This window comes from Bipolaris sorokiniana (genome assembly GCF_000338995.1).
Source record: "Bipolaris sorokiniana ND90Pr unplaced genomic scaffold COCSAscaffold_18, whole genome shotgun sequence".
Classification (NCBI taxonomy): domain Eukaryota; kingdom Fungi; phylum Ascomycota; class Dothideomycetes; order Pleosporales; family Pleosporaceae; genus Bipolaris; species Bipolaris sorokiniana.
Window position 1 is genome coordinate 821,370 of NW_006911912.1, and position 21,860 is coordinate 843,229.

At 48.1% G+C, this 21,860-nt stretch overlaps 8 protein-coding genes across 8 annotated transcripts; 7 read left to right on the plus strand and 1 right to left on the minus strand.

Annotated features, from left to right (window-relative positions):
* The first annotated feature begins 553 nt into the window (after positions 1-553).
* COCSADRAFT_263365 (uncharacterized protein) lies at positions 554-1,245 on the plus strand. Its single transcript, XM_007707319.1, has one exon. It carries the CDS (start codon positions 729-731, stop codon positions 1,203-1,205), a length of 477 nt encoding a protein of 158 aa, XP_007705509.1. The 5' UTR covers positions 554-728; the 3' UTR covers positions 1,206-1,245.
* Positions 1,246-3,447: 2,202 nt separating this feature from the next.
* Positions 3,448-4,239, plus strand: COCSADRAFT_263375 (uncharacterized protein). The gene has a single exon (XM_007707320.1). It carries the CDS (start codon positions 3,588-3,590, stop codon positions 4,122-4,124), a length of 537 nt encoding a protein of 178 aa, XP_007705510.1. The 5' UTR covers positions 3,448-3,587; the 3' UTR covers positions 4,125-4,239.
* Positions 4,240-5,722, plus strand: COCSADRAFT_263376 (uncharacterized protein). Its single transcript, XM_007707321.1, has 3 exons — positions 4,240-5,212; positions 5,265-5,433; positions 5,514-5,722. Exons 1-3 carry the CDS (start codon positions 4,354-4,356, stop codon positions 5,698-5,700), a joined length of 1,215 nt encoding a protein of 404 aa, XP_007705511.1. The 5' UTR covers positions 4,240-4,353; the 3' UTR covers positions 5,701-5,722.
* A 381-nt stretch (positions 5,723-6,103) lies between these two features.
* Positions 6,104-8,212, plus strand: COCSADRAFT_41638 (uncharacterized protein). Its single transcript, XM_007707078.1, has one exon. The coding sequence runs from the start codon at positions 6,482-6,484 to the stop codon at positions 8,120-8,122; it is 1,641 nt and encodes a 546-aa protein (XP_007705268.1). The 5' UTR covers positions 6,104-6,481; the 3' UTR covers positions 8,123-8,212.
* A 2,500-nt stretch (positions 8,213-10,712) lies between these two features.
* COCSADRAFT_348567 (uncharacterized protein) lies at positions 10,713-12,404 on the plus strand (the record flags this gene model as incomplete). The annotated part of the gene is made up of 4 exons (XM_007707322.1): positions 10,713-10,851; positions 10,904-11,142; positions 11,194-12,171; positions 12,275-12,404. Exons 1-4 carry the CDS (start codon positions 10,723-10,725, stop codon positions 12,402-12,404), a joined length of 1,476 nt encoding a protein of 491 aa, XP_007705512.1. The 5' UTR covers positions 10,713-10,722.
* Positions 12,405-13,009: 605 nt separating this feature from the next.
* COCSADRAFT_41639 (uncharacterized protein) lies at positions 13,010-14,147 on the plus strand. Its single transcript, XM_007707079.1, has one exon. It carries the CDS (start codon positions 13,022-13,024, stop codon positions 14,039-14,041), a length of 1,020 nt encoding a protein of 339 aa, XP_007705269.1. The 5' UTR covers positions 13,010-13,021; the 3' UTR covers positions 14,042-14,147.
* Positions 14,148-15,404: 1,257 nt separating this feature from the next.
* Positions 15,405-17,454, plus strand: COCSADRAFT_31223 (uncharacterized protein; the record flags this gene model as incomplete). The annotated part of the gene is made up of 8 exons (XM_007707017.1): positions 15,405-15,589; positions 15,665-15,899; positions 16,011-16,121; positions 16,149-16,153; positions 16,539-16,592; positions 16,848-16,940; positions 17,076-17,225; positions 17,274-17,454. The coding sequence occupies 8 exons, from the start codon at positions 15,405-15,407 to the stop codon at positions 17,452-17,454; spliced, it is 1,014 nt and encodes a 337-aa protein (XP_007705207.1).
* A 1,027-nt stretch (positions 17,455-18,481) lies between these two features.
* Positions 18,482-20,837, minus strand: COCSADRAFT_263408 (uncharacterized protein). The gene is made up of 3 exons (XM_007707323.1): positions 20,413-20,837; positions 19,712-20,345; positions 18,482-19,635 (listed from the first exon to the last, which is right to left on the minus strand). Exons 1-3 carry the CDS (start codon positions 20,539-20,541, stop codon positions 18,713-18,715), a joined length of 1,686 nt encoding a protein of 561 aa, XP_007705513.1. The 5' UTR covers positions 20,542-20,837; the 3' UTR covers positions 18,482-18,712.
* Positions 20,838-21,860: the final 1,023 nt, after the last annotated feature.

A 21,860-nucleotide genomic window follows, 5' to 3' on the forward strand; every position in this document is an offset into this window, starting at 1 on the left:
CCGGGTTAGCTTGCTGCATAATCCACGTGCAGGACGTATGTGGAAGCGCTTGTGGTGCGTGTTATGCAACTTGATTGATGGTTCTGGGCCACGTGAGAATTTTCAAGATAGATTGGAATGGGTCGTTCTAGATCTTTTCTCGTATTCTCTGGATTTGCATAGGGATTGGGGAAGTATCGAGAAAACTGCGATGAGTTTCGTAGTACATGCACTTTTGCTAATGCAACTTTGTGAATCGAGATTGCGGATGATTTCATGTGAATAGTAGAGCAGTGGAGCTGGGCAGCTTCTTGGCACTGAGGAGGATGCACAGATGATACGGCAAGTATTCGAAAGCGATTCATAGTTGAAAAGTTTTTAGATTCGCCGAACATATTCAGCGTCATGATAGGAGTTAGCCACAACATTGTCTTGTGAGTGCACACTACGCTGGTGTCTAAATGCCCGTCTCCGAAGACGACTCCCTACAAACTCTCCGATGCTGCCCCTAAGAGCAAAACAATTTCAACCCGCCAACAATTCCTTTTAACAAAGAGTCGACAATCAACTCTGCGGCATTGCTGATTTGCCAATTCGTCAACGCTCATTCTGGTTATGTCCAAATACGACTTGTGAGCGCTATTCGGCTAACTTGTGGATTCTGAGTGCTGGAATGTCCAACTACACCAAAATACCACAGAGGATCCATCTACCATCAAATATCCAAAGACACAACTAACACTTTACATATGAATCATTCAAACACAGAATTGAAGCCGCAGTCACATTTACATGGAGTAATGGAGTCAGTAAGTACAATGCTTCATGACAAAACCTTTGAAAACATTGACAGTAGAGGAGGCTTTGGACCCGAAACCCCACTTGGTATCATTGGGATTTCCAAATTCCTAATCTCAGTCCACCACTTTGCCATTCCGCATTGTGAATTCCTTCTCTATGGATTGGGGGTTAGGTGCGGACTTTCAACCCGCAATCTTGACTGTAAGGTATTCCGTAGTGGCCGAGGTGTCTGGAAATTGGACAAGCTTAGGGTTATCCCGATTATTGTCATGTCAACCCACTCGATGTATCTTGTATCCCAAGTCAAAAATCGGTTGCCTCTTCGTTCAAATGGAGACTGGCGGTGCTATATGTCGCGCAGGGTTGGTGTTTACTGCTTTGTCCTAATGTGCACTGGGGACATGCGAGTAGTAATGACGAGTTGAGTTGCCTCCTGTGCCCGGTTTGATCATCGACAGGCGAAAAAAAAAACGCGTTGTTGTCATTTTGCCCTACTCCTGGACATACATGCACGTACAGATCAATGTATGAACTACAGCTTTTCTCTGTCAAGTACAAGCACAGGACATCGAGACAATCGGTCCCTGAGCGCAGCCCTTATTCAAGTTTCAATCTTATAGGGCTATGCGCGATTACTCAGCGCAAATGTAGGACAGCATATGGTTAAATGATATAAATGTCGAGCAATGGAATCATGAGGCAAAACGAACAGGGAAAACATCCTCGGGCGACAGAAGCAATTGCGAGGATTGATCCAACAGAGTGTGATGAAAGAATCCCTCGCTTCACATCTCTAGTACTCTTCTCTGCCAATCTGACTTGTGGTAAATTGAGGATATCAATGATGTTCCAGATGACTGCCATCCTCAGGCCTTCTTGGGTGGATAGTTGGGCTTGGCGAGATTTCAATCACGTGACCTAGACGCCCCGCGTCGATCATCGTCTTCCGACGAGCAGCTGGTTGGTCTTCAACCTCGTTCGCATCGCCAAGGCAAGTGTCTTTCTTGTTTCCTGGGGCAATGCGATGCTCATGTAGCCTGGCTCGCCAGATGACCGCGGACCCCAATTATCGACACTGTGCTGATAGCCTCACTTTACCTATACCTCCTGTTATATGCATACATCGACGAGGAATTTTTTTGGTTCTCGATCATGCTATCATTTTCTGAAGAAACCTATTTATGCTGTTTCTTGCAAGAATACCAGCTACACGGTCATCGTGGCAAGTTCGATGTTGCCGGTTTCGGCTGGCTCGTCTAGTAGCCAAGATGCGGGTCGGAAAGACTCGGTGTGGTGGCATGGAGTAAATCTTCCGAAGAAATCCATTCCTGTTTATCTACTGTGTAAGGACCGAATTCGATGCGGGGTGGGCATTGATAAGAAAAATGGTACTAGTCGTAGACCGGATGCTGGTATGACGATTACGAACCCGTCTGTCCCTTGCAGAGCTAATGTAGTTGTTCAGATTGGTATGAATGTTGAGATTGTGAAGTGTTTAATCATCGAGATATCAACCAAGAAGAAACGTCCGGAAGGATGTTCTGGCCTTTGTTACCCAGGTCCAGAGGCTTGGTAAGGATGTATTTGGATCCGATCAGGTCGAGGAGCTGCAGTATGTTTTGGTTGACTTTGGGTCTGCGGCAGGAGATCTGCTTCGTCAGAATGGTGTGGGAAGATTAGCTCATTATCACATGCGGGCTGGATGAATACAGATAAGCTCATGTTCTAGAGGTCATGTTCTGCTGCCAAATGATGCAAGTGCTTGGTGTGATTGAGCTGGCTGGAAGTGCGATCCCTAGCTGCTTTCATCGCTGTTGAATTGTCGGATTGTATGTATTAGTTTGGCCTGGTGTCGGGGCAGCGTGCTGCATTCATTTGCATTTGTGTATGCGGGAGCAGGTCGGGTGGGCACGTGATTCGTTGTCTTGTGGGCGAGGGATTGGACACGCCCGCGACAGTCGCTTTGCCGCCCACAGTCGCCCTATTTACCTACCATAACGGTCGTTGATGGGCTTGCACTAGTGATGCAAGTGTTGGAAAAAATGGTGTGTGCATGTGTGTGTGTGTGTGTGTACGTGTGTGCGATGGTGCAGAAGCTCAAACCATCTGGCGGCCTTGTAGCCAGGGACGGGCTGGAGACGGTGACTGTTTCGGTACTTGCTATTCGCTGCATGCACGGTGAAGGCGAGGGACAGCACTAGCCACACGGCTGCATAGAAGTAAGTACATATCGGCATAGATGTGTACATATGCTTACACAGTCAGATGCAGTGATGGCACCCAAACACAAGTACGGCGAGTGTGCCACAGAGCGATGATTGCGGGCTCGGGGAATTTAGGAAGCACGGGGAGGGTCTGACCGAGTGCATGGCGTGGCAGGGGGTGGCTGCATGCCGCAGCCCAAGCCGACGTGGGCTGGCAGAGTCGCTATCGCATGCCGACGGCGACATGTGGTATTGCTTGCGAGTACTTGTTACGAGTGGCTGTGGTTCGTCTAGGCGGACTGCAGGGTGGGTGGGTGATTAGTTGTTGTCAAGGAGGGTGGAGGCCTTTGCTCGGATTCTCTCCCGAAACAGCGGCGGAGGCCTAAGCGAGGCGAGGCACAACCAACACCACACCACACCAAACCCCTAATAACGCCCTAGCATGCCAAGCCTAGACCACCATTTTCCGGGGGCAAAAACCTTGGGCCTTTGTGTTGGGGGCAAAAAACCCGCCTACCAGCTCATCTGCTCCATGGATCCAAAGACAGGTACATGGTGCAATCCGAGTGAGCAGAGAGTGCTGCTTCACTCTCACGCCGGGCTATGATGCCATGCCATGCCATGCCATGGCACTCCCGCTCAAGGTCCTTCACTCCTTGGTATCCCTATCCCTATTCCTATCCCTATTCCTATCCCTACCTACTCACCACAATCCTCTTGCACAGCGTGTGGGCGGGCGGGCGTGCGGCGGAAAAACCCAATCGAGGGCCCACCATCCACGCCTGGGCCTCTTCGGAATTGATGAGCCCCGTAGCAGATCTTCAGGGCCCACGGGGCTTCGTGTTATCGCCTCCCAATCCGGTTACCCTGCGGCTCATCTCCCTGGACCCTGAACCCTTTTTTTTTCTCTTTGCAACTTCGACGGCCATACAGTGCGGCCATGTAATTCTCCTTCTCGCTAAACCCCCTCGAAAAAAAAACACATCAGACTCAATGACGCGTAGATTTGGAATCCCACGCATTGGCTTACCCCCATATTCCTTTGACCCTCTGGTCGGCTATCTTGCCATGTCTCCCACGCGGCTCACCGCAACGTGTTCACCCCTGGGACAGCTAGGGCGGGCTGTGCGCCAACGTTGAAATCTCGGTTCGAGACCCACTGTTACGTACCGCCATAGACACGAAGGCGGTGTCTGATGCACATCGCTGCCCTCGCAACGTTGAAACGTATGTCGGGTCCGTTGAGCTTAGGCTGTATCAAGGGGCAGAATTTTCGTGTTCAAACCCAGCCGCTATCGGTACAAAAGGCTGACCACCGTCCCGCCCCGTGTCTGAACGAGTGTCCCTTCCATTCCCTTTCTTTCCAACCATGATTACGACCACGTCCCGCACCCACGAGACTCCTGTCAAGACCAGGCTCACAGCCGTCGCCGATGTCAGGCCCATTCCCGACGTCAAGACCCTCAAGGATGCCATTCCCGCAAAATGCTTTGAGCGCTCCATGCTTCGCTCCTTCTCTTACGTCGTCCGTGATCTTATCATCGTCTTCTCCCTTTTCTACGCCGCTGTACCCCTGTCTCGGCTAGATGCTCCATGGTTCGTTACCGTTCCCCTGTGGGCGCTATACAGCTTCGTCCAGGGATGTTTCTTCACTGGTCTCTGGATCCTTGCACACGACTGCGGCCATGATTCTTTCTCCGAGAACCTTACCGTCAACGCCATTACCGGCTGGTTCCTCCACTGCATGTTGATGGTCCCCTTCTTCAGCTGGAAGTTCAGCCACGCCCGCCACCACCGATACCACAACCACATGGACAAGGACACCGTTTTCGTGCCCCACCGCAAGTCCGACGTCGAGGCCAAGAAGACCAAGCCAACCATCCTCGAAAAGATCATGGATCACTCAGCCGCCGACACGCCCATCATCACTGTTGCTTCTCTCATCTTCCACCAAGTCCTCGGCTGGCCAGCTTACATTCTGATGAATGCCGGTGCTGGCAAAAAGAGCTTGACAAAGGGAGACCGCTACACTTCGTCTCGCTACAAGCAAAGTCATTTGGATCCCACTGCCCACGTATTCACACCGTCCGAGGCTCCTTTTGTCGCTCTTAGCAATGTCGGACTCATCCTCACCATGACTGCTCTGTATGTCTGGTCCCGTAGCGTTGGAACCTCAACTGTTCTTCTCGCATATGGTCTGCCTTACCTCTGGATGAACCACTGGATTGGTAAGCATGTCGTTCCTCGAGCTGCAAAGTACTGAAAACTAACTCTCCACAGTCGCTATTACTTACCTTCACCACACTCACCCCGAGGCTCCTCACTACGAGGCTGACAACTGGACTTTCATCAAGGGTGCAGCCTCCACTGTGGACCGCGATTTTGGCTTCATTGGCCGTCACATCTTCCACGGCATTATTGAGTACCACGTTGTTCACCACATGTTCCCGTAAGTTTGCCTTGTACCGAGCCACCGCCATATCTTGCTCGCTCCATATCTTCGCGCCGAAACCAACTGACGTATATTAGACGCATTCCCTTCTACCATGCTGAGGAGGCCACCTGGGCTATTGCCCCTCTTCTTGGCGAACGCTACATCCAGCAAAAGACCAACTTTTTCGGCGATTTGTGGCAAAGCTTCACCACTTGCAAGATTGTTGAGCCCGGAACTGGCGTCCACGCTGGAGGATTGGTATGGTCCAAGACCAAGGCTTAAGGTTGCGCAGTTTGGTTAGCGAAATGAAACGAGGCAAATGAAATTAGACTCTAGACAATAGAAGGTTTAATCCGATTCTATCTTTCAGTAATCCTGTGTACATGTCTGAAGGCAACTGGGCGAGACGATATATTGGCACAAGATTTGGTCGGTGTTGGCTAGGTGAACTGCCGCCGACTCATGACGTCTTGTCTTGGTAATCTCGGATCACGTGAATAGCCAAGGTGGTGCAGACATTCCAACTCTTTTGAGCTGACTGATCTAGAGAACTCCCTAATCTCCAGAATCCATCTCAGAGACAAGACTATCCCTTTCGTGTTGCCAAATACCAGGATCCTGTTCGTGTGGGGGGTTTTTTTTTGTGGCTGAAATGTCACTATCTATCTCACGTTAGCTCCCTTCACCCGCAACTATTTAAGTCTTGCAGCCCACGTTTTGCCTCCTCCATGATTCGTCCAGTTTCTCCTTTCCCATACATACCTTGACCGCAACAGGTTAGTAGTCATCTGAAATGAAATCTCCTACGCTTCTAGGTTCGCATGGCCCCTCATCGAGATCCAGCGGGCCGGGTATGCGCAATGACTATGTTCTTACAGTCGGGCCTACCCGAAACTTCAGGATCTCTAATGCGGGGGTGGGGCGTCTGTATCCCTCTCCACCACATCGGCAAATGTCCCACAGCTTCCACAAAGACTTCTCGTGAGATGCTTGGGCAACCTTTAAAAAGCATGTCTAAGCAAGAGAATGATGCCCAAACTTCAGAACTCAATACATTAGCAAAATGGCCACCGTGGATGTTCAACAACCTGTCGTTCCACCGACACCCCCTAACGTCGACTCGGAAGAAACGCCCCAGCGAAAGACCGACGATATCTTTCACGGACTCACCTCAAAATGGCCCGTCGCTCTAGATCTCGCAGGCGGAGGTGCACCTTGCCGTCTGGAGGGTGAAGTAGGCGATTTGGTCGTCTTGGGCGAGATTCCAAAGGAGCTAAACGGCACCTTTTACCGCGTCATGACGGACCCATTCGTCCCGCCCCACCCCAACAATGTTCCTCTTGATGGAGACGGCCACATATCCGCCTTTCAAATCCACGATGGAAGAGTGGATATGAAGTTGAAGTATGTTGAGACAGAGCGCTATCTGATTGAACGCCGGGCCAACAAGGCCATGTTTGGCCTTTACCGTAACCCTTATACGCATCATCCATGTGTGCGGGCCGCAGTCGACTCAACCGCAAATACAAACCTTGTTCTTTGGGCAGGACACCTGCTAGCACTCAAGGAAGGAGGGCTGCCTTACTCGGTAGATCCTAATACCCTCGAGACTGGAGTATATGATCCCTTTGGCCAAGTCAAGTCCAAAACATTTACCGCACATCCCAAAGTGGACCCGTATACGGACGAATTAGTCGTATTTGGCTACGAAGCAAAAGGTCTTGCGACAAGAGACATTGTCGTGTATACGCTGGACAAGGAGGGAAAGAAGAAGGATGAGCAATGGATCCAGGGTCCTTGGGTTGCTGCCATCCACGATTGCGCCATCACTCCGAACTGGCTGATTCTCGTGCTGTGGCCTTTTGAAGCCGATGTCGAACGCATGAAGCGTGGCGGTCAGCACTGGGCATGGAACTACGACCGCCCCGCAACTTTCGTCGTCATACCGCGCAGAAAGAGCACCAAGCTCCCGCCTGGCTGGAAGCAAGGCGAGTGGAGAGTGTATCCTTGGGAAAACTGTATGCTCGTGCACACCGCAGGAGCATGGGAAGGCGAAGACCACAAACTCTACATCGAAACCTCTCGCGTTCATGACAACGCCTTTCCCTTCTTCCCCCCCGACGACGGCAGAATGCCCGAGCCCGACGCAAAAGCCGATTTTGTGCGTTGGGAACTCGACCTCACCAAGCCAACCGATACCCGCCTCCCTGATCCCGAGATCATTGTCGATGTGCCCTGCGAGTTCCCCCGCATCGACGAACGCTTCAACACCAAGCCTTATCGATATATCTTCTTGGACGCCTTCATGCCCTCGCGCTCCGACGGCGGCAAAAACATTTTCCACGGTCTCAACGCGCTCGCTATGAAAGACAAACAGACAGGCAGCATGCGCTTCTTCTACGCAGGCGACGGCTCCTTAGTCCAAGAACCGGCCTTCATCCCCCGCTCCGACGATGCGCCCGAGGGCGACGGATGGATCGTGACGATGGTGGAGAGGAGAGAGACGAACAAGAATGATATTGTAGTGATTGATACGCGCGAGTTTGAGAGGCCGGTTGCGATTGTCCAGTTACCGATCCATGTTAAGGCGCAGGTGCATGGGAATTGGGTTGACGCGGGGAGTTTGAAGGAAAATAAGAGTTTGGTGAGGGAGCCGAGGGTGGTGAAGGTTAGTGGAAAGGGGGCTTTGGAGCCGATTGAGTAAGGGGGAGGGGATGGATTTGGCTGATGGTTTTACTTGGCGCTATTCGCAAGTTGGTAGTTTTTGCAACTTTAGTGGCTGTTGCCTTGGTGTTGGTCTTCCAATTGTGATTGTGATCGTTTTTTTTGCTATCCGTTTTGGTTTTACCTCCATGAATCTTGGCTCTATCCTAGCAACTACATTATCATTGGGTACTTTCGGAAAAGTAGTGATGATGAAATCAATAATGTATAGTGTACGCGACTCTCGCAGGGGGCACGTAGAGAATGTTTGATCGCGCCGATGCAAAGTCTCTCGGTTCTGGTGACGTGGGGATCTTTAGTCAGAACAAAGCATCGAGCTAAGCTGTTTGTATACGTGTACTTGGATGTGAATTGATGACACGACGGCGTAATTGCCATCTTTGCTTCTCGGCAAAATCTTAATGGAATACGATCCTGTTTGATTTTTGTTCTCGCATTGAAGATACTTTGTAGTAGGTGGCTGCCAAAATCGCTGTGGCATTACTATACAACTGCTAGACTGACTATGTTAGTGGGCAGAAGCTATTTGCGATATCGAAACCCTACATGCGGGAATGCCTTCGAGATTGCCAACGCTATACCCCTGAATAACTTGTAGTTGTCTTGCTCCGCCGATTTCAGCTTTCTCCATATTACAGCCGTGAATACGTAATCTGTAATCATACCGGAGGTAAGAGAAGCCTTGGTACTCAGTGCTTACGGTGCTAAGGGCTGGATCCGTGCGGTACCTCTGCTAGTCACCATAGTGCGACTATAGGCTACTAATGACAAACATACTCTTCTTTGGATAAGTCTTTTCCTGATTCAGAAGAGAGGAATACGAGGTTAGTTTCTTGTAGTAATTTTACAAGACGCTACGCTATAAATGGCATAGTAGTTTCCAACTTGAGGTATGCCATCACACTAGTAATTTGTTACCCACCTTACTAGTGGCTTGGATCTATGGTTTTGCCCTACAGCTATAGTAGTCTCGGATCATTTGTACCAATCGAAGGCTGTTTCGATAATTCACTCCTACTAATAACCCGGATCTTCTCGGAGCGGCGGAATCTGTTGGTCGCAGTGGCGGTCAATGACCTCGGCGGTTTTTCTTTTTATTGCGCATACAGCTAGGAGAGGGAGATGCCCAAGATACAGTATAAATATCACAACGTCCTGACACCAAACAGTTATCATCAATCTTACTCATCTCTCTCCTCGCACATTGAAACCCTACAGCTCTTCACACTTCTTTACCAATCACCAACATGAAGCTTTCTTTCGTCCTCCCCTTAGTCTTCGCTGCACTTGCAGTCAGCGCTCCAATTGAACCCAAAAACGCAAACAACGAAATCGAAGCACGTAATAATCGTGGGTGTCTTGTATGTTTTCTTCTCTTCAGTACAACAAAGGCACTATTCTCACTTGTATTAGAAAGTTTTTCGGTGCCGCGGTACTATGTAAATAAAGCCTGACAATGGCCAATAGTCCTATGGAGTTCTCTATACGGTACTACGTGTGCCTCTCAACAGAGTTGTGGTTTGGTGGACTGTCTGCAGGTTATCCGATTTGGTAGAATCGGTGAAGAATACAATCAATTCGCCATTACTCAACCTGTCATTTCTTCACTAGCTTCTTTAAATTCCTTAGTCTTTCCCATTTCCTCTAAACCTTTGCACTAGATCAGTGAGGAGAGGATTATTCATAGGAGTGTCTTTTAGAAAATAATCATTAATGCCGAGACTAAGACTCCAACGTGCAAGTGAAGATGTAGATAGCTGCGCATATGTGGAAACTCACTTAGACGTATTTCTACCGCTCCTTCATCCCAAAGACAACTTGCATAATGGAACAAAACATAGAGCATCATACCTATTCTTCATAAGTGCTAGTAAAATAACTAGCACTTCATAATAAACTTTTCTCAAAAAGTCAAATCTCAATATAACATAGCGGTTGTGTAAGCCATCTGGAAGTCGCATCAGGAAGCGAACACAGCTCGCCCCATAGACCAAGGGCCTTCAGTTAGCTAGAAGTCCGCAAACTAGCCGATCTCTTATACAACTGAAAAAACCGGAAAATCAAGTGAGTAGCTATTACCTACCAGAACTCACTATTCGTATCATACTAGATCATCTGCACCATAAAGTGCTTATTTGAATATAAAACACATAAAATCAATGCGCAAAGTTTACTTTCACTATTGCTAGATTTTTAATAGTAATTGAGTTGACGCTTAATAGAGTTGTAGCCACTAAAGAAATGAACAGGTAGTGAGTTAGCGATGTATTAAGGTGGTTTTGCACTGCTAAGAGTGGTCGCTATTTTTCACTCTCGTTGGATGCATGATAGCTGATGTAAGAATCGCAGGGATTGTGACAGTAGCAGTGCACTAGCTAGGGTGAAGCGAGATTTTTCGATAGAGTTATCGTTGATGGAGAAACTGGATATTTCTGCCCCACTTCCCTGCCTTTTCGTCAATTTTATGGGTTATGGCGCAATAGTCAAGTTATCAGCTCTGTCACCCGACTAGTCTACTGCGATATAAGATGTGAGAGCAAAATATGTTAGAGAAAGATATGTGACACACTTCCAAGAAAAATGAAGTTGAGCAATTATCTCCTCGCTACCAGTGCATACCTGGAGTATTTAATTCCGCTTGCAGAAGCGACGAATGTTTCGACATCTTGTAACAGTGCTGCTCAAGACGCCACAGCATTCGCAATTCAGGTACATGGAGCATGATAAAAAATACATCACCTCTCTCTTAACATTCATTCAGTATGCATATCCCATTTCTCAATGGCAACAAGCTGTGACGAACATTCTCGATGCCGTCGACACACCGAATACTCTATGGCCATACCATTCGCTTTCCGGCCCTCTAAATCGCACTATAGTTGGGCCAAATGCAGACACGTTATATATCTGGGCCGCTATCGACTTGTCGCATGAGGACCTTGTCTTGACCATTCCCAATATCAGTGATGGAAGGAACTGGATATGGCCTTTCTACGACATGTGAGTGCTGCTAGATGTCAATAAGATAGAGAAAAGACTGACTCATTCAAGCTATGGCAATAACTTTGCTGGAATGTCAATTAACACAAACTCTCCCCCGGGAGACTATTTGATCAGACGTGCAGACGATGCTCTTGTCCAGCCCGGAATCAGATACACTGCTCCGGCTGAACTATCAGCCTACAAAGGCATAATCTCTTATGCCACGACCTATGGTATTTTGCTCGGTCGTATTCTTGTACGTCAAAACACTACGAGCGACATTGCGGTCATACGCAATTATCAGGACCACATTTTCCTCAGGACAGTTCCTCGTACACTATCTCAGCCGTTTGCAGCACAAGCACCTAGACTGTCACGTGAGCTCATTGACACTTCTAACGCACCGAACAGAGTCACAGGCTATCTAGACCTGCTGGCCAAGATTGGACACTCCAACCAACCAGATCTATATGCCGATCGGTATCGAGTAGCATCTAAAATTGGTCTTGCTGGTATTGCAGATGGAGTCTATACCCCACCTCCTGGGATCAATTTAACCGCTGCCATCATTGCAGCAAATGCAAGCATCTCCGCGGCTTATTCTCAAAACCTGGTTGATGTTGGCAACAACTGGGTAATTCCCAAAGTGAAATGTCAAGGCATCTTCGGCATTGAATACGGTTGTCGTGCATATCGCGCACTCCATGGTTATCTTGGCCTGGTACAATCCGAGAACCTCTTTATCACGAATAAATCAGACAATCTGACTTTGGGTGCGACATCGGCATTTCTTTTTACCTTCTTTGGCAAGCCCCCAATCAAATCGACCGGGTTTTGGAGTTTGACTGTGTATGGCGCGGACCAATATCTGGTACCCAACGAGCTAGGAAGGTATGTCATTGGAGACCGCAGCACACAGTTGAAATTTGAGAACGGAGGTTTGGTGTATGGAAATGGTTCCAGCGCTGGTCTTGGAACAGCGGATGGCAGATTTCAGGTCCTACTGCAGCCTGCTGATATTCCCCCACCTGATAATTGGACCAGCAAGTAAGGTCACCCCTTCTTTCGATTTTTCAATCATCTTCGATTGGCACCATGGGAAATTGTTAAATAGTATAGAACATGGACTGACTCAAGACTTCTAATATAGCTGGCTTCCGGCCCCGGCGGGTGGTGGTAAGCTTCTGTACTCGATTCGGTTCTACTCACCAGCTGAGGCATTCACTAATGGCGAGTACATATTTCCAACTGTTGAGACTATTGAGGCTATCAGGCCTTAGTAACAGCTATCAGTAATTGGAATTAATACCTTTTACGGAGGCGACTTAATCTAAGGGAAGGGGGGAGGCATTGCAACATCTCGGGTATGATTACGTGCCTAATATATTGCCGTGAATTTGACCTAATTCGCTTAAGAATGGCTGTACACTTTATACAAATTATTATATAACTAGTTCTATTAGTGGAATATATAGATAACATCACTAGTATATCGACTGAGCCTACTGACATGGGCCCCTACTTACCACGAAGTCATTTATCCTCTGCCGCAACGCCAAGAGTGGCTTTTCTTAGGTAGCCCGCGCCGTCGATTCATACGTTGCATGCAAACTTCATATTCTCGATTTCAGATATTGTTCCCTCCCGTTCATGCTACCGTTCGAACCACTAGCTAGCCGCGTTTCTGACTAGAGATAGAGCATCTACCCCTGCTCGCTTAAGGTGGGCAAGAATTGCCGACGCGCACCCGAGTACGTGCTATTCAAGGTACAAATCGGACGGACGAACATATTCGGTCGAAATTCAGTGTCGGAGCGCAACTACAGCACAATACTCAGTTTAATATAAATAACAACAGCTCCCGAACACACAAACATACGGAAACACCATCCTTAACATGCCGAAGCCTAAAGTTTTAATAGTTGGTTGCGGTGCTGTCGGCTTGTCCCAAGGTTACCACATCTCGTCTAATGCTGACTGTACCTACCTTGTCCGCCCCGGCCGCAAGCCCGCTTTCGACCCGCCAAAACATCTTTACTCCTATCAAGACGATGAATTATATGAATTTTCATCCTACCGCGTCATCGAGTCAGTTTCAGAAGTCAAGAGCGAAAAGTTTGCATTCATCTTTGACACTTTGGACGGACATACTGCACGGTCAGAGTCTGGGATCGCGACAATCCGTTCAGTCGGCGACCTTCTTAAGGAGCCTCAAAACGCAAATTCCTTCGTCGTCTTCGATGCAGTCGGTTTAGACATTGAAGAACACTACGCGACCACTTTAGGAATCGCTCGGAACCGTCTTTTGCTCGCCTCAAGCCTGCTTGCGCATCAATCTACACCTCAGATTCCAATCCCAGAGACAGCGAACAAAGCCTTGGTTTCGAAAGCAAACGTCCTTTATTCGACTCCATCACCGGGCGCGGTTTTGGTTGTATTTAATACGCAGCCTTCTCTGACGAAGAAACTTGAAGCATTCTACGACGTCAACGGCAAACAGGGAATTCGGCGAGCTCCAGGATTTCTAGCACCGTATTCCATTCCTCTCATCATGTTACAGCTAGTGACATGGAATATTGATGGTTTTGGCCCATTCGAACAATTCCGCGCGAATACTGAGCTTTGGGATTTGATGCTACGCGCACAAACGGAAATTCTGACCCTTCCACGGTTTGGTTGGACAGGCTGGCTTCTATCCTTTGTGGTAGGAGGCTGGGCCGCCATCCAGATGCATGCGCCTGTCGAGGTGAACGCCAGACCACTCGATTATCCCAAGTTCAACGCGTTCCACCATGGCGGAAAGGTTGCAAAACAAGACCGCAGGATGCTAGAAGATGTATTGAGTGAAGGAGAGAAGTCTGGAAGGAAAATGCCAGCGTTGAAGGAGATAATCAAAAAGGCGTCTGAGCTTAGTTAGTGGTGTGCGAGTAAGGAGTTCTTATTATACAATCTTGACCCGAATGTTCGAATCTTATTAATTAGTCGCCAAAAGCTCGTTTGCGTAGCGCGTTCGTGCCTCCTGGTCACTTTTGATTACAACTTCAGGGCTTCACAACTTTTGAGGAATAAGCTACTGATCTATTTCTTATGCAAGGTTCGGATCATGGAATCATATACTCAGGCTCACAACCAGGAGATAGCCTGTTGGTATCAACAACGTGATGCTTTCATGAAAACATATCGAGGTATGAATCCACCAATTTATAACTACTTGGAAGAAAAGACGCGTAGACCAAGAGCCAGTTATCAAGGCCCCGTTATAGGATATTCGTAGTAGCAAGCTGCGTGCGAACCACCTGGGTTACGACATCACATCAACTCGCGATTTAGATATTGTGTTATGAGCTCTTGTTCGACAGCTTTGCCTCCTAGTAATGCTTAGCGCTATTTCAACAGGAGAGTCAACGTACAGGAAAGTTAACGGCCTAACTATAGGTACATAAGTTGGAGAGACAGCCCTCTGCCTCCCATTTTGCGTCTGTGCAATCGCATTTACCGTTTACAGTTTTTCTAGGATGGCGAGAACGGCCACTATCGGGATATTTCCATATATCTCGACAGCAGGACGAACTTAGAGCGAAGGCGCAAGATCTTGCAATTTTTGAAGCTCTCAAGCTATGAAGTTAATCTTTTCGCAGGTTCGCTGCATCTCGTACACAGTGTCTCACATTATATAGCTTACAGAACTACTAAGCAGGCGCCCATGGTATTAGTGAAATGACGGCAGCTAAGGCGGTGATGTGTCAAGATACTAGATTAGATGTCATTCTCTTATCACGACATGTATGGATAGTTTGACTGAATGACAGAATAGTGTGGCAATAGTGTTAGACTTAATTGAGCCGGGATAGGCAGATAAAAGCATTTTTCAGGCACAGTTATCATTGGTTGCGATACGTTTATTCCATAATGATCATGGAAATGGCATTCTAGGGCTGACGCCCTGGTAGAGTGGCCCTGGTAGATTGAAGATTGCGATCACAGCTGTTGACGATGATGCTTGGTTGAGCGGTCGACTTTTATTCGGCCTTGTAGGATCCTGCAGTCAGCATCCTGATAGATAGGCTAGGTAACACCATTTCAATAAGCTTAGTGTTGGTTCGCCCCGCATGACTGAGTTGCCAAGTCAGACCCCAAATTCGCATCTCAGGGCTGGTCAGTCAGCGCATCTCCATTGATGATCCATTACATCCAAAACACCAAGATAGTCTCATCGAGTGACAACCCTTGTTGTGCCAAAAACTCCTCAATGGAATTTTCTCTCTCGCGACATCATAAACATGCCTATTAGAGAGCATTTGTTCATATCTATGGTTCCAAAGCCAGTCTCCATTGCGCCCGATATTCACAAGGAACTATTCGATCGTATTTTTGATGCTGAGGTATTCAGTCGATGGGTGCGATATAGAGATCGCTGGCAACTACATGTTATTGGAGGTTTAGGCTCGGGCAAGATTAGTCAAACGTGTGAAAAATGGATATAGCACTTACTGTATTGCTAGACCACGTTCCTGTCTCTAGCTGCGCTACGCATATGCAGCATTGGTGTTGGTCACCCCCAGCGCGGGTCATCTCTTGCCACGATTTCCATCGATGCTGTTCACATCGGAAACGAGCTGAATCTTTTCGAGGATCTAACGCATAGCATATACAAGCCACTAACACCTCCGTTCATTATGGTTCAGCTTGAAACACGTGCTACATATGCACAGTACAATGACTCTCGGTGCGCTGCCGAAGAGTCTACGCAACGTATGGATCTGATTTCTCATACCGTAAGGTTAGGAGTAGCGGAGCTGACTGTTACTGCACCTGCGTTTCTACTCATCGATCACATTGACCAGTGCAGTATATCATTGCAGCAGACAATACGACATAAACTACAGACACTGCAGAATGGAGGCCTCAAAATCCTCATCACATCGCGGTTGCCGAATTATGAAATCCCAATACATAGGCTGTGTGACTCCATAAACCACGTCGGAGATGAGTTTATAGTATGTAGTATATTGGCATTGTACTAGCTGTGGTGAGTACATATGTGCGACCTGTAGAGAAGAGCGTGCCATGTGCCCCAATTGGTATGAGAGCTCCACCTCCGAGGAATGTACTACTTCCTGACTCAAGAACCCAGTGACGATACCAAGCTGCAAGAGCCAGAAAAGGTTAATTTATTCATCGACAATCTTCCTAATAATTCTATATCGAGATTTCTCGCCTGGGATATAGAGAGGGAACATGGAGATCTGGGACTAGAGCTAAGGACAGATTCATAAGCCTCCACTGTCATCCTTTGGCGTCGCTTTCCAAACAACTTACCTAGGAGCAAGGGGTCTTGAATGGACACAAAGTATAACGCTTTACGTCGAGGGTAGTCTAGTGCAGGCAAAGTTAGCACTGGACCGGATACACAGTGCAGGCTCGCCTGAAGCTGTGGACCTAAATCCCAAACGTCTACCAGGAAACGTGTAAGCGCATTTCAACAAAGCCATCCATAACTTGATGCAGCCCAAGACGAAAACTCAGGGTACATCAGCACTCGAAAGTGTTGCAGCGGTTGGGAAAACGGGTGATATGATATTTAGCTTACAACTGCCGTCCTTAGTAGACCTGCTTCGACAACGGCATCTGAACACTGAACTCCAAGGCCTCCCGACTCTCAGCCCGGAAGATATTCTATGTTTCTCCAACGGTTATGTAAAGCTTGTACCACCATTTTTTAGTGGCGAGGAATGTTGCATTGCTACTATCCATCGGGTGTTTTGGCTCTTTGTTCAAGATGACTATAATGAAGTATTGATCTTGGCTTACGCGAGGTTAGTAACGGGGAGGGTATCGCTGCATAGTTCAGCTCCTCCGCACAGAGATCCTCGACAGAACCTATCATCCTAAAGAAGAACTATCCTATGAATAGTGCATGTGAGTAGCAGTTCTATAAGTGCTTGCAATAGAGGTTCGGCGAACAAGCCATCGCAAGTTTCCAGCGTGGAAGGTGATAGCCTCAGTGCCAAAGCAGCAGGCAGGGCATCGAAGAAAGCTCCTGATCGGCCAGTCGCTAGTTCCAGAGCCAAACCTAGGGAAGCTAACAAGATGCCACAAAAGTAAGACTACAAGTAGTATAATCGCCACCAATCACGCCAAGCACTCAGGCATCAGAATATGACTCAGAATGCTTCAATGAATGACATGCTATATGAACACCTCGAACAATGGGACAGAGTTCACACGCCCAATACTACACATAGCTACATTATCAGGCAAAAGAATACCGCGCAATCGATCATGGGTGGAGCGAGATCCATCGAAGACTTGGATAAGTGGAAAGCTTGAGTCGAACGCATATTCGACGGGCAAGATGAGCAGGCTAAGGCGACTGAAAAATACCAAGAGGTAAATGAGGAGTCTATCGGCGGCGATTTTGTCATGGGCAGTGTAGAAGATGAGTTTGCCACGTCAGCGGCAGAGCGCATAGCCGAAAATACAGCTTCTGTGCCTGCTCCCTCTTCCGAGGCATCGCCGTTGGCTCAAACTGTGAAAAGCCTTCTTTGATTCAAGCTTCTCCTTGCATATGACTCATGTTTCGCCTAAGACGCTGATGCTCCTTCTCAGCATACGTGTACATAGCCAGGGGCACTATCAAACGCACATAAATATATTATGATGTAGATCTTGAGCATCTATTCATTTCACAACATGAGGGATGGCGTTAGGTTGATAACTATGGGAGGATGCGATGCCTGATCAGCTTTTGATCATGACCGCGTTGTCATTACACTGGGTATCGTCTTCCTGTCGGAGTAGGGCAACACTTGTTGAAGAAGTAATTGGGGAGCTCATTACGGATTTTCTATCGATTAAGGGCTGAGCTAGGGCTGACACTGCTCACTGCAGTCCAGTGGATTTCTTGTTTTAATGAGATTCTAGATTTCCCGGAAGCTTTTCCTCGTTATCTGACTGGCATATACCTCATTGTTTATATAAGCATCGATTACTATTGTTGTTCCATTAGAGTCTATCTGCAGTTGGTGAATATGGAAGACTTTGGAGCAAACGACGTTCAATTTTGTTCCCTCTACTTTCTTGTTGAATGGTTGGGCATCTACTATAGTGCGTTGGTTCGTGATTGACTGGAAGAGGAGAGAGAGACTCTACAATCAGTTCCCTTCTATCTCTTGTCAACCCTTCTTTTACCTTATTCCTTACTATCCTGATTGCGTACTCTGAAAAACCTGAAAAAGCTCCTAAGGGAAAAAAGGGTTATCGGAACTTGAACCTAGTGTTGTGTAGTGGCACTTTGTAGCGAACTATCGTCTCGGTAGTATCTTTATGTGAGTTCCGATATAGTAAGGCGGCTAGTTTTAAGGTGCAGGAGTTTGGTGGACTTTTTCTGAAGACTCGTTGAGGTAGCGTATGAGCCGTTCAGATGGTTGGTAGCCATAGAATGGCGGTAAGGGGAGGAGGATTCAAACCCCCCACCTCTGCATACAGAGATGTTCCAGGCGCTTTGCCGCTGCACCGTCCCCCCTCAATCATGTAAGCGTGAAGAAAACTACCACAGTCGTAGAAATGTGACTTCGTTGGCCGTTTTTCAACATTTCCACGTCTTCTCCAGTTTCTTTATCCTGAGCCGTAGTCCTTCTCCATATTGCACATGCGCCAGCCACTTTGCCTTCTTGCTATGTTGCATCATCAACAATGAAAGTCCAGCGAGTCGTTGCAGTTGGCAGGCGATGATGGTTGCGAACACAGCTCGGTGCTCTTCGGCAGTATCAATCTGATATTTCCCCATTGTGATCCGAGTTTTTTGTTGGAGTTGCCTCGACCCAGACGATCTTTGCTGTTGTTGTGGCTGCTGTTGTTCTTGTTGTTGTTGTTGTTGCTGCTGATGCTGCTGCTGCGTCTGATGATGTCTTTCTCTGCGACTACGATTATCGCTCCGGGCTCCCTGAGGATGGCCCTGCTTGCCCCACCATTGCGCGACATCCTCGAACCCAGTCATGAGCTTCTCATATATCACCAGCGTTAACATACAGATGCCTGACTCTTGTCGGCACCCGCGACATTGAGACAGGACGAGGCATCGAGAGATGTTGTTTTTGAGAAGAAACATTGTATTCTCCGCCATAGCCCAGTCGGCACCTACGGGGGGTATGACGACTTCTTCGAGGATCTGTAGAGCTGTGCCCATGCACTCGCAGTCTCCATCATCGTAGCTGTTGTTGGAGTCCTCATATGAGTCTGTATCGATGTCCATGCCGTTACGTGACGAGTTTGAAGATGGTGTTCGATTTGAGTCGGATGTATTTGACTTGGAATAGAAAACGCTGCTAGACTTGGAGTAGGAGACGCTGCTAGACTTGGAAGAGGAGGTCCGCATTGATTGGTCTAGAGGAGCAAGCGCCTGGTATTTGCTTGAGTCGTAGCTAAACGCGCGGCTTGAACCGTCTGAGCCTCTGTCCTTGGTGTTGACATTGCAGACTTGGGTCAATGGGGAATTGGACAGAGTTTCAACTATTGCAGTACGGAATAAGCATGCGATGCAGCGAGCGCGTCTCTCACGAGACGAAACATGTCAGTTGGAGCTTACCTGGCATGTGGTTGTGAGAGAGGAGCCCATCCGGATCGAATGGGTCAAGTAGTTCAGTAAAGCCACCCTGTGGATTGTTCAAATATTCTTCCGCAAAGTCAAGAAAGAATCCGGTATCAGAGTCTTCGGGACATGTTGCAACAGTCTGAGTACTTTGCTCTACGGCATCTGCTTGAGGAACAACCTGCTGAAAACCTTCTTGCTGGTTTTGAGGCCCATTATGGCGTGCAATCTCTCTATTGCTACGATTGCTGCTGCTTCCCTTGATGGCTGTGGCGGCGGCGGTGGTGGTGACGGTGGTGCCGCTGCCTTTGCGTGATCCGACATCCGAGCCGGATGACATCGCTTGATCTTGAGATTGCTGTTTCTGTGCCGGTGCTGTGCTGGGAACTGCCACTTGGATGCAGGATATATCATCATCATCCCAAGATGGTCCGCTCCCTTGAGCAACTGTCCCGGGTTGCTGATCGCTACCATTACGTCCACCTGGTGTCTCTGGACGCTCAACTCCAGCTGGCGCCCCTTCTTGCCGCTTGCTGTTGCTACCACCTCGACTCTTCTGGACATCGTATACACATCGTGTGCCACGCTGTTGGCACCGACGACATCCCACTTTCTCGCGGCTGCATCGAAGCTGTAGTCACAGTCTTAGATTTCAAGACAAGATATCTCGCCGGGGGTTTCAGGAATGGGAAACTTGCCTTTTTCTTGCGGCAGGAATTGCACGCTACATGGGATGTGTTATTCGGCCGGCCCATGCGATCTGTCGCGTGAACGTCGTGCATTTCGGTTGCGTTTTCCTGGCTACCGCATTTGAACGTCATGAACATGTTGATCAGCCATCACCTAGTGTCACGGATGTCTAACGTACGCATACGAAAGAAGTTGAGGATTGACTGAGGTTGTACTGTAGAAGCTGGGGAAACTTTATGTAGGTGAGTGACCATAAACAGCGCTAGTCTCAGATAGGCATCGTCCCATCTCGTGAGAAATCAGGGTCCATTCACCGAACCAAGCAGGCGAGCTAGTCAATCGATGGGTCAGGGTTCGTTCACCCAGGCGAGCTCTTAGTCTGACTAAATCCCCAGATAAAAACTACACCCCCTGCAAAAGATGTAAACTCACACTAATAGTATAGAATTGTGTAACCTTTTTTACATCATATAAATATATACGTACAACTCTGGGCCTTTCAAATACAAGACATGTCTTCTCAACTATGTCGTCGTGAAGGCGGCTGGTGGCGAATGATACTTTTGTTTTGACAGGGGCTGTTCTAATCCGGGTATTGTGTCGGACTAAGATGCGAGTTGACAGGATCCTATTCCTTGACCCTGCACTCGACAGACCGTTCTAGATGCGCTTTTTGATCGTAACACTTTCTCTCCCTTAGCCTAGATATTCACATAGAGGGTAAAATCGTACCTGTTGGTGTTGGATCGATTGTAAGGGCGCGAATAAAATCTTGGCTATCGCATTCTTGTTTGTGTGCTTCTTGCTGTAGAGTGATACTTTGTAGGATAAGGCAGCTCCAGAGCAGTCACCTTTTCTTGCGACAGAGTACCGGTGAACTCGTGGTTCGCAAACAGCCTGCAGCTTGAGGACACGTCGAGCGGCAACAGTCTGCGGAGTGCTGATCTTGAAAAGGAAGCTGGATGGAGAGTGGGAAGCCTTAAAACATTACAGCGAGTTGGCTGACTAGCTGATACGTGGGACTGAGATGCCATAACGCCTACGCGCCGGGAATCTAGACCCTGCATATGAGGATAGAAATGCGTCCCGCATTATGCTAAGCATACTGTATAGATCCAAGCAGTCAGCGTACAGATTCGTAGGTAGATAAGACTTACGCTACTGATGTGAACCACTTGGCGATGTGGGGGCTCCGTGTTTGGGGCTAGTCTCGATAATGTGACGGACGGGGGGTTGTTGGATTCGAGTCAAACGAGATTCCATACTGCGTTAAAATCGTTGCCTGCCCTGCCACCGTGCGTGACGGCCCGCCGACCCCGACGGCCCAACCGCCTCCTAAGTACCAAAAAAGCAAGTGCAGGTATAGCTGTCGAGCTACACACAACAACTGTAATCACAAGAAATGATGCCCAATGCTCATGACCGGGAACAATCTCATGCGAGATAAATCGCCCTG